This window comes from Rhagoletis pomonella, unplaced genomic scaffold, assembly GCF_013731165.1.
Source record: "Rhagoletis pomonella isolate Grant_MI unplaced genomic scaffold, Rhpom_1.0 Rhpom_scaffold_00004, whole genome shotgun sequence".
NCBI classification, from domain to species: Eukaryota; Metazoa; Arthropoda; class Insecta; order Diptera; family Tephritidae; genus Rhagoletis; species Rhagoletis pomonella.
The window spans coordinates 11851104-11865139 of record NW_023458558.1 but is presented as its reverse complement, the minus strand read 5'-3'; the positions used below and the strand labels follow the sequence as shown (position 1 = coordinate 11865139).

At 38.5% G+C, this 14036-nt stretch overlaps 2 protein-coding genes across 2 annotated transcripts in view; both read left to right on the top strand.

The window, feature by feature from the left end:
* The window catches only part of LOC118738104, a 16899-nt gene extending 9046 nt beyond the window's left edge, over window positions 1-7853 (top strand). Inside the window, exon 3 of the mRNA XM_036469024.1 lies at window positions 6096-7853. Within this exon, the coding sequence (XP_036324917.1) occupies window positions 6096-7733 (1638 nt within the window). The 3' untranslated portion in view covers window positions 7734-7853. The remainder of the gene's footprint in view (window positions 1-6095) is intronic.
* A 623-nt stretch (window positions 7854-8476) lies between these two features.
* Window positions 8477-14036, top strand: part of LOC118738101 (secreted protein C) — a 9285-nt gene continuing 3725 nt past the window's right edge. Inside the window, exon 1 of the mRNA XM_036469023.1 lies at window positions 8477-8488. Coding sequence (XP_036324916.1) covers window positions 8477-8488 — 12 coding nt within the window. The remainder of the gene's footprint in view (window positions 8489-14036) is intronic.

The following is a 14036-nucleotide window of genomic DNA, read 5'->3' as shown; positions in this document are numbered from 1 at the left end:
TCTTTGTCTTTGTCTTTGTCTTTGTCTTTGTCTTTGTCTTTGTCTTTAACTTTAATTTTTTTTTTTGGTAAAAATAATATTTTCTGTAAAAAACTGCAAAGTCACTTCGAAAATTCATTAACTACTTTGCACACTTACTTACACCTCTCTAGCGCGCAGATCCCCTTCTAGCATCGCCACTGTCCAATTGAATTAACTTTCGCTTTTCATTTTCCTTTCGAAATAAATAGTAACAACAACATCAAACACTTTTACATTTTCAAGTACAACTGCCTATTCTTTGTGTGTTATCTTACTGGTAAGAGTACTTCCTGCACCATTCCTTTGGACACTAAATTTGGCCTCGTTTTTATGAAATCGTTTGCGCATTGGCTTATTCACCTGATTGCCTTTCTATGCCAGCCAGTTTCTATGGAAGACAACAAAAACACAGACATAAGCAAAAATTGTGCAATAATTTCTCAAATCAAGCATCCGTTGGTGAACTAAGTACCACTAGATAAGCTACTAACTTTTAGTTGTTTGTAGCTCTGCTGCGTCTGCGCGCTTATTTCGTTTTATTCATTTCGGCATTTACTGTATTTCGACGTTGGTACAAGCAAAAATCATATAAAATGTTATACAGTTTAGTATTTATGCACATTCGCTTTGTTACACAATCGACGCCAAGGTCGCTTATACATCAAGTGAAAATAACTCAAGGAGCTGCAAAGGCATTAATCCAAGGAAATATTTAGGAACAAGTTAAAGGATACGCTTATTGAAAGTGAACATGGCGAATTCTGCTGGAAGTTGGGTGAGTTTCAAGTGGCTTAAGTGGATTTTAAGAGCTACGACTTAAAGTGATTTCAAAGTGAAGATTGAAGTGAGCAAGTTAAGGAGCTGAGAAAGTGTTGCATGCAAACTGGACAGTGAACTCTTGCGAAGGAAAAAATAAACTTTTTTCAAAGTGCAAAGTGTAATCTGCGTTCATAGTTAAACAAAAAAGACGCCTGCATCCTTGACTACAAATATGTCCCCTGGCCTGTACATACTTACATACGTACATGCATAAAAAAAAATCACATAATACATCTCCTACCTTTTGATGCCGTAGCTCCTGAAATTTGAAAACCAAAGCCATTATGAGTGTCAAATTAAAAAAGTGCTGCATTTACATATCACACTTTGCGTATCTTGAAAAACGTTTACAAACTTTTTTCTCTGCTAAGCAATGACTTACAAAGCCTATCACTTGTCAGTGTAACCTTTATTTAAGTAGACTCGCTGACGGCTACGAGTACTGTGATCGCCCATCAGTATTTGATCTGCAGGAATGCTTCGTATTTAAAGGCACGCCCAGCCATCTCACTCTGTTTGAGAGCACAGCCGTAATACCGTGGGAAAGGCTCTCGCTTTAAGGCTAGAAGCACTAGATTTCCTTCCAATTCAGCCTAAGGGTAATCTGATCTTAAATCAGAGACGGACAGAATTTAGTGCGAATTCTTGTATTCAGTGATGGTTCGATTTGTTGGAAGAGCTATATTTGGCCAGAAACTTTGCAGCTTTCTAAATCAATCAATGTATAATTTAGGTTATCAAAAACGCAGCCCGAAGTCATTTAGAATGCACAATGTCTTCTTGTGTAGCCAATTGGCAGTCTGACATTCGCTTCCTTGATGAATAAATCCAAAGCAGCGCATTGATATAATTTTTCTGATTGGGGAAACCCCGGCTTGACATTCTTTAGACCCTAATTGCTGTAGCTATTCGGAGAGTGGTGAAGTAAATTAGGCTACATCGTTCTTCGGAACGCTTTGAAAAAGGAGTCAAACGTCAAAACATAGTAACACAAGAAACCACATCTACCATTTCTCGAAAAAATAAAAAAAAAAAACGCATCTAAAATGAGCACTATTTTTTAAGAGCACTTCAAACTTTGCTAAAAATATTGTTTTATAAAATTTTGTTTTAGGTTTTTTTATAAAACCAAATTTATTATTTATATTTATTTACATGATTATATTTTCTTATTTTATAAATTTTAAAACATCAGTAAAAAATCGTTAAAAAAAATTGTAAAAAAGATAGACGAAATTTGTTTGTTTCAATGTTATTAAATCAATATATTCTCTTTAATTCTTCTCCATAAAATTATTTTCTATGAGTCATAACTTACCATATAAAAATTTATAAAAATTAGTGAATTTAATTTCAATGCACATCAAATACACAAAATTTCCCAGCATTAAGAAAATCTGAAATGCATTAGTTCTCCGGGAAATGGGGCGCCCCTAATATTCGATGGACTACAAAACTGCATACTCAAAAAAAATTTTGATTCACACCTTTTTTCTGGTAGTAAGCTATATTTTCATAAAAAAATAACAAATATTTTTTAAACAAAGAAACAAAGCCAAAATTAACTAAAATGTCCCCCCAATATTCACATTTTCGCCACTGTTAGCAATATTTCAATCGATATCCTCTCCAATATATAAACTAACCGATATTTTCTCCGATAAGTTTATCGATAACTTTGCAGACGCAACTATCGATGTCAATTTCTTGGGTTATTATTGATATGTATTAATGGTATTCTGGTTCTATTTCTATAAATCGATAGATATTATTGCAATATTATCGAAATAAACATCTACGGATTCAAATTAATGTCATTATCCTTATAAACTTATTACTGATCGATTATTTCAAAGATGAATTTATCGAAGTCGATTGTTTTTATTTTGGTATTAGGCGTTGTTTTGTTATTTGTATGTAGAAGAACAGCACTGAAATAAAATAAAATTACTTTTTTGCTTTTCATAGTGTGATAGATAAGACTAAAGTTTACCTACCTTATACATATGTATGTATTTGTGTACAAACATACATCACAATAATTATAAAATTATTTGAATCAACTACACACACATAAAAATTCCTCGCCTAAATTTTAATCCTTGAAAGAGCTGCGAGCTTACAAGCATTTAAATATTTAAGATGCAATATTTTTATACTTGCGCACATAAATGACTCGATACAATTTTGCTCGAAAATATCCACAGCAACTGCGACCGAAGCAAGCAATTTATTCTCTCTGTAACCATTTTCACTTTCATACAGGCATACCATAAATATAATAGGCAGGCAAGTATAACTACATAAATATACCCAAAACAAGTAAGAAAGTCTAACTTCGGGCGGGGCCGAACATTAAATACCCGGCGCATGTATTACATATATGCCTTTTCACCTTTCCGAAAGCTACCGCTACATGATAAGCCGGGGTGTATCAATTTTGAATAAATTAGCGACCTTAAATTTCGAAATATTGACGTTTCGAGCATTTCTAAAATTTACCGTTATATGAAAAACCGTAATTTTAGTCCGATTTCAATAATTTTGAACGTTTTGCTTTTATGTGGCAAGCACAATAACCACACCGAGTTTGGTACAAATTGGTAGAACGGTTACCGATATACTTATATGAGATCATAAGTGGGCGGTGCCACGCCCATTTTCCAAAATTGTATCATAAGCGTATTTCTTGGTAGAGAATTGTTGCAAGCATCAATTTTGAATAAATTAGCTTTAATATTTACTGATTTATCGAAGATTTTGTATTTCTCCAAATTACCGTTATATGGGATGTGGGCGTGGTTATTGTCCGATACCAAGGTCCTGTACCAAGGCCAATAACTGTGCCAAGTTTGGAAGAAATCGGTGCAGCGGTTGCCAAGATATACACATGTAACCATAAGTGGGCGTGGCTACGCCCATTTTCAAAAAAAAATGTTAATATTCTTATTTTTCGTCTAAAAGTTATTGCAAATATCAATTTTGAGTGAATAATCTTCAGTAGTTACTAAAATATCGCAGTTTTCGTATTTCTGAAAATTACCGTTATATGGGAGGTAGGCGTGGTTATTGTCCGATTTTGCCCATTTTCAATACCATCCGTCCTACGCCCGAAAGAAGTACACGTACCAAGTTTCGTTAAGATATCTTAATTTTTACTCGAGTTATCGTGTGCACAGACGGACGGACAGACGGACGGACGGACAGACAGTCACCGCTTAATCGATTTCTCTTTTCATCCTGATCATTTATGTATACATTTGTCTATATCTATCTCGATTCGTTTTGCCTGTTACAAACAACCGTTATGTGAACAAAGTTATAATACCCTTTAGCACAAGTGCGCTCGGGTATAAAAATATTAAGGTGCATAATAAACGATCAATACTGTGTACATATGTATATGAATCCATATTTATGCATGTTCAATCATGCATACATATGTGCACTTGCGTTACATTCAGCAGCTATTGCATATTCACTGCTCATACATTTTGGCACAAGTGGCTGCAATGCAAATCAATCACGCATAAGTTGGCGCCAGGTCAGTGATTCAATGGTTCAGTGTTCGTAGTTTTGCTGCATTTTTTGCAGTGGTGACCACAAGTCACGTATACACGACATTCTATGTAGCAGCGGCGCGAACTTTTTCAAATAATGTTGCATAAATTCACATACTTAAGCCCAAAAGAAATGATATTTCATCTACTTTATGATTCACTGACGCTTTTTATCCTAAAGGCTTTTACATCACGGAGATGCTTTGAAAACGCTTTAATGGTAATGGCATGACCGAACAGCTGTGTATGAATATACTCCTTACACTGTTCTTCCTTATGCTCGAAATTGTAAAGAGCTGCGTGTGTCAAACTTCTGCGGACTACATAATCGTGATTCTCGCTGACATATTCTGTTATTTTTTTATGGCCAAATGTTTGCATAGTATCAGGTCCTTTTAAAGGCCATTTTTCCATATCCACACTACCAGACACATTAGGATAAAACTCAGCAACAAGTACAATATTTTCGTAGGACTAGTGAGTCACTTTGAAAAAGTGCAGGCAGCCACTATTTATGCTCCAAGCTATGCCTTGCGACAGCAGGTAAGAATGCATCGTTTACCTGGCCTCAAGACTAGGTATGAAAAGGCCTAAATAAAAAGTAATAAAAGCTTTCAAGTTAAGCAGTTTCAATGCATACAAAACATAAATTTTTTTTCATATGTAACTTTATGTTATGTTATGTCTCAAGGGCTAGTTTTTCAATTTCTTATGAGGTAGATTAAGGAGCTTTGCCGTCGGTTAAGTAAAAAGCAAACAATGTTCCATTTTCCTCCTTTACGTTTCGATGTTTTTCACATCTTCCTCAGGGAGTCTGGTATTTGTTGAAAACAACTTTATTGTGTTGTATACTTTTAGGTCCCACTGCTTTTCATATGGAGAATTTCGGCGACGAAAATTCAGTGTAGAGATTGCCAGAATCGCACTGCTGGTATCCAAATCGAAACGTAAGGCCTTTTGTTCAATGTCACGCTAAAGCAAACCGAAGGTAAAAGCTCCGGTTTAACTGGGAAGTAGAAATAGCCAGTCATTGATCAAATGGCCCCTAATGAACAATAGTTCACAGCACTCGCATAAAAATCTAACTAGTAATATGCAAAGGGTCAAAGGTCACGTGGCTGAAAAAATAACCTTTGGGCCACCTTAATATACAAATAAACAATACATGAAAATACCATAAAAAAATTACACCTTTCCTACTTTTTGTGCGGTTTTGTGATACTCATTCTATTTTTAGGGTAATCTAGGACACCCTGTCTATGTATATTAGGCGGCCGCCGTGGTCGAGAGATAAGCAGTGCGCACTGGCACTTAGTAGGCTGCGGATTCCATTTCTGGTCCGAGCAACATCCAACAAAAGTTAGTTTTTCCAATAGTGGTCGCCCCTCGGCAGGCAATGGCTAACCTCCCAGTCGTCCGGAGTCTGCGTAAAACTGGAGATCCCTTCCCTTTTTTATGACAAGGGTAGGACGCACAGCTCAAATAGGAGGAGAAACCCGGCCAAGCGCTTATTGCTTACAATTTATAACGCCACTCCTTTACTTATCCAATTATCAAGTAGAATATTTTCTCTCGAACATTTTCTAAACTTTGGAAACTTACTTAATTTTCCTTCCTTCTTTTTCTTTTTTTTTCCTATATATCACATTGCACATATTCGCCTGCAATTCAACGCTAACGTGTGGCCTGCTGCAGCTTCAACAACTGTTACTTGCTGTGGCAACACTAACATTATTGTCAATTGTCTGCAACGCTGCTGTAACCCAAACTTCATCAACAACCGGAGGGCGAACGTCAGCTGCGGATGCGCATGCCAGCCTTGCCCACAAAAACATAGCCCATGTCTATGCAAATCATGTGGGAAAACAGCAACAACTCCAACAATGGCCACACTATTATGATTTTCGTTTCGAGCGGAACAGCAGTAGTGGCAACAATAATAATGGCATTTCTACTCCCACAGCTACAGCTGCAGACCCAACAGCAGCATCGACAGTAGCAGAAAATGCAGCACGAAAAACAACTCGTCGAAGTTATGGTGGTGCCAGTGGTGGAGAATGGCAAAATGCTTACACTATTGGTGGGAGCGGTAGCGGTAGCGGCAGCGGCAGCGGCAGCAGTAGTTACAACTATGGGGCAACAAAGCTTAATGGTCTCACAAATCTCTCGGGTTTGCGGCACATTAGTAGCGGCTTTGGCGGCAGTGCTGGTGGTGCAACGGCAAAACAACAAATACCAATTTACGAAGAACAGCAAGAAAACGATTATGGCGCCGGCACATTGGGTGCATCCGGCACAGCAGGACATAATGCTGGGGGAAACAATCAACACGGTGGCAGCAGCAGCAGCAGAAGCTTCGGTAGTAGCGGCAGCGGCAATGGCTTCGGCAGCAGCGGAGGCTGGGGTAGTAGCGGTAGTAGTAGTAGTAGCAACAGCAAGAGCTATAACTCTGCTAGTTCTCGCAGCAATGATGCCCTCAGTACGGCGCTATACAATTTGCACACAGCTGGCACACACAATGGCTTCCAGTCTTCCTTTGGTAGCAAATTTTCATCAGCGAACTCGGCAACTCCTCAATTCGAATACCAAGTACAGCAACAACCCCAGCAACAGCTGTTGAGCAACAAAATCCCCAATGGCAATTTTCAGCATCGTTACGATCATAATTCCGGCGGTTACGATGAACTTTCAGCCGCTGCTACTTACGCACATCAGCAACACCAACTGCCAACGGCATCCGGACTGCAGCATTTCGGAGCGCACGATGCTATCTCCTCCCACCACTCTGGCATGGATTCAGCAACTTCAAACGCTGACGTGGACATTTCATTTGTCCACCATCAGAGTGAACATCATGGTGGTGAGGGGGGTGATGGTGGCGATGGCGGACATGAAGAGGTAGAGGCTTCGGGACCATCATACGATGATTCCGCTAATTATCTAGCTGAGCAGCACTCAGGTGGTGGTGGTGGTGAGCACGCACCCGATGTCATTAACTACATTCCGTATCCGGTGGTGAAGAAGGTGCACGTTCCGGTGCGCGAACCCGTCCAGATTCCCATTCAGCATGCGGTTATCGTGCCCGTCAACAAGCCAGTACCCATACACATTCCAGTCACTAAAACTAAGCCTGTGCCGGTTGAGAAGGAGCTCAGAGTACCCGTCGAACATGTGGTTCCATATCCGGTGGAGAGACCAATACCAGTGCCCGTGGAAAAGCGTGTCCCATTTGAGGTTATTAAGTATGTAACGGTCAAAGTACCGCATCCATTCCCTGTGAAGGTGCCAGTGTTCAAGACCATATTGCACAAGGTGAAGGGTGGCAAATGGTGAAGGCCATAGCGCAATTAGTGGCCTGCTTTGTTTGGTGCAGCTATTGTAAAGAAGAAAAGTACACAAATATTTTTTCATATACATATTAGTTTTTTAAGACACGTTCTGCCAATCATACAAATGCACACATTGTATTTATTTTATACTTTTTTTATCGACAACTAAACGAATAAATTTAAACGATATTTATTTTATCTTGTAACGAAAGCTAAGTCGATTAGTTTTTATATTTGCAAAAAAAATGTCTACGATTTAGGAAATGCTGCACTTCAAAGACACCTTGCGAACACAGTGAAACTATTCTAATTCCGTATTGGTTCTCAAAAGTTAAGCTGAAGATACGATAATGCCAAAACTGGTGTGTTATGGGTGTGAAAAGGGTGCCGGAGATGCTCTTGCTAACTTCTGCGAGACCATTCCAATAATCTTTGTTGAAGTTTGTAAATGTTTAGTGATTCACAGAAGCAGTCAGCTTATTGGTCGTCCGATGCGGATGTTGACATAGACTGCTATGTTATATTTTTATCAGACCTTCGCTATGTATTTTTAGGTTTGGAGAGCTTCTGTAGCTACTTGGCCATTGCTCCTTGGACGAAAAACGCCGATCTAAACGGGGTTAGGTCGCCGAAACAAGAGCCCGGAAAACTTTAGTCATTAAGGTGCGTAGAACCAGCTGGCTGGCAAATGTAGGTATGTAGAAAACTTCCCTCGCATCTGCCTACTTCCCAGACGACGTCCTAATAATGGCATTGGAGGTACAGCTCGCCGAATTCTATCGAGCAATAATATAGATTTTGCGAACAGAGGATGCAAACTAACATTTATTACTGTCACCAGCTAAGGTGGGAATACTAGAGCTCACTTTCTGCAGCAGATCAATATCTGAGATTATGTGTATGGAATCAGCAAGTCTCGGATGAAGCGTCGCTCTCGGATCATTAGCACATCAATTCGAACAACGTAACTTGATTTTCCCGCCCAGAAAAACTGAATGAATTTTTTTTTTATTTTAGTGAAGAGGGGTGCAGACTTTTTACGATCCACCATTAATTCAATCGATGAAATGGGATCTGCTCAAAAGTGTCTTGCTGGTATCCATCAAGGATATCGCAATTTTTGGTTCCCACTTGAAAGATCAAGAGGCTTCTCCACTGACTAAAACAAACTTATTAGTTGCGCAAAGAGGGGATCGTGCAGACAGCAATGCGAGTGAATACAGCCGTTCCCTGAGACCGCGGAGCGGTAGAGTCTTACGAACCCGTCAAAGTATCGAGGGATATCAAAGCATTGGGTATATCATTCGTTTCCTGGTCTATTTATTTGGAACTAGCTATTGTTGGAAATACCTACCGTACACTTGTAGAAAGGTATTAATGTAATTTATTCCCAAATCGGAAAACATGACCCTTCACTTAGCTAAATTATGCAAACCTATTACAACAACTTCCTTCATTGTCAAAAAGGAATACACCTACAGAGGTTACACCTCTACATTAGGTAAAAACTGATCTCATCTACTTCCTTACATTACCCCCAATTCGCTTATCCCAAAGAGAAACCAATTGATTTGGAATTACTTTGTTTGGTTAGTAAGATCGCAAGAACCTTTGAGGCAAAACAAATTGCTATGTGTGCCTACCTCCTTGTAAATACAACGAGGGTGATTTGGATAATACTGCCTATGGTTCTATCTCAACAGCATTGGTCTAAACGGGCATAGACCCGTCATTACTTGCTTCATAAGCGCGGAATCACATCGTCCTTGGGTAACCTTCTGATCTGGCAGTTACGGGAAAACTCGGCAGTACTGTATCGGACGTTACAAGGGCAGCTTTTCGTATGGTCTTTAACTAATGTACCAATGATGAGCTTAGCATAAATCCTCAGAAGGTTGTTGTTGTACCGTTTACAATAACGTATAAACCAAACCTTATTTCGGTTAATTTTGAAATGACTGAGCTGGAATATTTCGACGACGTCAACTGTCTAGGCAACACTCTTGACAAAAGACTTAATTAGAACCCCCATGTCTGAAGAGCCTTTTTTAAAGGCAAAGGTTTTAAGACTTTAAGGCTGATAGAATGGCTTTACCGCGAAATCGTATGTCCGATTGTCTTAAGCATCCGTAGTTTGTTGGCCGAAGACTCTGTCACACTAGATCTTAATAACCTACAAACATTAGTATATCTCCCCGGGACTAGATTAATAAAAAACTTGCACAACTGCGGCTCTTGAGTCGTTCACATCCAAAACTTGTCTTCATATTTTATTCACGAAACAGCAGTCAAGATAAAAGTGCAACTACGACTATCTAAAGGCTAGTTTTACACAAAGAAGCTTCAGTGCGGTATTCTTAAGAAGATTCCGGAGTTGGAAATGATGGAACTTCTGGTTCCATAACTAAAGAGATATGTTATGGCAAGAAGTTCCAAATTAAAATCCCATATAATCTCGAAGATTGGTTCACCGGCGGTTCCAGCATGGAGGGCAGAGAAGGTGCGGTTGTCCATGCACCCGATATAAAACACTAAATATCCATGAATAAATGGCGCACGGTGTTCCACGCTGAAGTTTTAGCAATCTTAACCTGCGGTTGTCAACAACTTCTTCAACATGCTTCAAATTCTGAGAGAAAAAAAAAGAAACACCGTGCCGGGTGCCGGGCCAGTGCGAGTTGGACTGGAACCCTTCTGTGTACCAATCTGTGATATCAGTTGGTCCTCTTCGAGGATCATATTTTCTGAGTGGGTACATTCTATACGAAGAAAGTACTGGGAGGCGGTGGAGGGACATAGAGAGGGCAGGCTCATCGGCTACCCATTTAATAGATCGGATATTATTCAGTTTAACACAAATCACATGAGACAACTTTTCCTGACGCGATTTCATATGCACCGAATAGGTTGTATTCCTTGAGAACGAGTAAACTTCCGTACACTTTTGTCTTGTCTGGACAACCATAAATTTATGAATATAAATACATGAAAGCACAAGTTAATTTGTAAATGTATATGTATATTAGGGCGGGTCGAAAATCAAATTTTTCTCAAATCCCTTGGTTATAGTGAAATTATATTTTATCATGAAGTCAAAGTCCTGCAAAATATTCGCCTTTTATTTTGGTTGTAAGAGCCCGCGCATCGACCGCCAAGTGACCCACAGCACATTAGTCGAATGAGACCAATTCTTGTTAAAAATTCTGGGTTCAGCAAAAAGGTCTGGTGCATATTATTAGATAATGAAACCATTAACGCAAAAGATAGAGTCAAATATCAATTCTCGCGGCCCTTTGCCTTATTTAATTTCACTGGATTATAGTCAAAAGATGCAAAGAACAGCACTAATATTGCTGGGGTGCATTTAGATCGCTGGTTCCAAATATTCCAGTACTTTTTTTTAATATTAGCTATAGCTTCTCAAATTTAGGAACAATTTCGGAATTTTGGTGGCTCTAATAGAAAAACCATTATTTTCCATCATCGTGGAAAAATTTTGTTTATGTAAATCAGTATGGAAATAATGAACAGGCACAACTTCTAGAAAAAACAATAAGTTTACTTATATTTATGCATATATAATATAAAAATTGCAAATATAGGAAAATTATAAAAAAATTTGTTCAACATTTTTTTTTTTTTAACATCAACGTCTCTTATTCTGACAGACCCGTGCTTTTAACTAATTAACTTTAAATGCAACACTGTAATTGACAGCCTTTAAAAGTATACAACTTCGTGAATTTCGATTAAATTAAAAATTGTAAATTTCGTCGGTAGTTAAAATATAACTTAGGCTACGAACCCTGTCCGACTATGTACTTTCTGTATCCAAACCTGAAGAACGGGCGCACCTCTAGCCAATACGCTAAAGCGACGGAAGTTTTTAAATGCACATATCATTTATAATTCAGCTAGTCATAGTATGATGACGTGCATATTTAGAACTCGCATGAATATTACATGAGCAGTGCCTTCCTGCCGGAAATCAAGACCCTAAAGCCTCTAATACTCACATTTTACCCGGATTTACTGTCAACAATTCATAAGATTATATATAGCATATTTTGTTTTTAATTCAAGCATGCAATGCGATGCAACATCAATTTAGGCACGAATGTATACTAAAAAGAGCAACCGTAAAACCCGTCGTCTACGCTCATGCAAACAGTCATTTATGCATTGCATTTTTGGCAGACCACGCCGGTTATTCATTGAAATTCATGACTTTGTTCTACAAAATTCGCGTGTACTCGCAAATTTTTGGCTAAAACACCGACAACTAAATGTAAACATACTTATTAATATACATACATATGTACATGTTTATGCAAAAGGATATTTAAGTCACTACACTGACGACTGATTCACGACATGTAACAGAATATGGCACAGAGCGTTGCATATGCAAATATGTGTGTGTGTGAGCACACTTACGCGTTTTCGAAAATATGTGTACGAGTATAATGTGAATAAATTTGAAACATGCAAACAAATACTGAATTATGTTACATGCAAGACAAATGTATGTAGAGCATCATTGCATATCCCCCTCCCCCCTCCCATCTATTGTTCGCGTTAGTGTTGCGCGCATTTTGGTTGTTTGCTTTCTTTGTTGTTCTTGGTGTTTACTGTAACTGTCGCTCTCGCTATTGTTTAGAAATATTATTATACTCGTACATACTTATGTGTGTATGTATATATGTACCTAAGGGTGCGTTCAGACAGAAAGCCCAGCTGCACCGAGCACAGCAAGGCGGAACAAAGCGAAGCTGGTGGTGTTCACACTGAACGAAGCGAAGCGGAGCTTTTCTCATGGACTTTGCCTAGAAAGGTACCACAAAACTTACCGCTAATGAAAAGCAGCAGAAATATTTGCTGCATCAAAGCATTTGAATATTTTGATATCTTGTTTGCAGCAACGCCAGAAGCTGACAAATTAAACAGAAAATTCCAAATCAAAAACTGCTTTGCTTTCAGCTCCAAAACGCTTTTGAAAAAGCTTTCTCATACAGAACACATTCATATACCTGTAGCAATTAGAAAGCTACGCTCGGCTCAGCTCCGCTTACTGTGTGAACGTACCCTAAATTTTTAACTTTAGTCTCGATGGCTGTTGTTTATATCAATGTTTTCTTATTTAGTTTTTGCTGTGCATTTTTATACCCGAGCGCACTTGTGCACAAGGGTATTATAACTTTGTTCACATAACGGTTGTTTGTAACAGGCAAAACGAATCGAGATAGATATAGACAAATGTATACATAATTGATCAGAATGAAAAGAGAAATCGATTAAGCGGTGACTGTCTGTCCGTCCGTCCGTCTGTGCACACGATAACTCGAGTAAAAATTGAGATATCTTAACGAAACTTGGTACGTGAACTTCTTTTGGGCGTGGGACGGATGGTATTGAAAATGGGCGAAATCGGATAATAACCACGCCTACCTCCCATATAACGGTAATTTTAAGAAATACGAAAACTGCGATATTTTAGTAACTACTGAAGATAATTCACTCAAAATTGATACTTACAATGAGTTTCAGACGGAAAACATGAATATTATAAATTTTTGGAAAATGGGCGTAGCCACGCCCACTTATGGTTACATGTGTATATCTTGGTAACCGCTGCACCAATTTCTTCCAAACTTGGCATAGTTGTTGGCCTTAGTACAGCTTACTAAATGGCTGAAAATTTTAAAAATTGGACAATAACCACGCCTACCTCCCATATAACGGTAATTTTCAGAAAAACGAAAACTGCGATATTTTAGTAACTACTGCAGATAATTCACTCAAAATTGATATTTGCAATGAGTTTTAGACGAAAAATAAGAATATTACAAAATTTTGGCAAATGGGCGTAGCCACGCCCACTTATGGTTACATGTGTATATCTTGGTAACCGCTACACCAATTTCTTCCAAACTTGGCACAGTTGTTGGCCCTGGTACAGCATACCAACTGGCCGAAAATTTCTAAAATCGGACAATAACCACGCCCACATCCCATATAACGGTAATTTCGAGAAATACAAAATCTTCGATAAATCAGTAAATATTGAAGCTAATTTATTCAAAATTGATGATTGCAACAATTCTTTACCAAGAATTACGTTTATGACAAAATTTTGGAAAATGGGCGTAGCACCGCCCACTTGTGATCACATATATGTATCTCGCTAACCGTTCTAGCAATTTGTACCAATATGGTTATTGTGCTTGCCACATAAAAGCAAACCGTTGAAAATTGTTGAAATCGGACTAAAATTGAGGCCGCTTTTCATATAACGGTAAATTTCAGA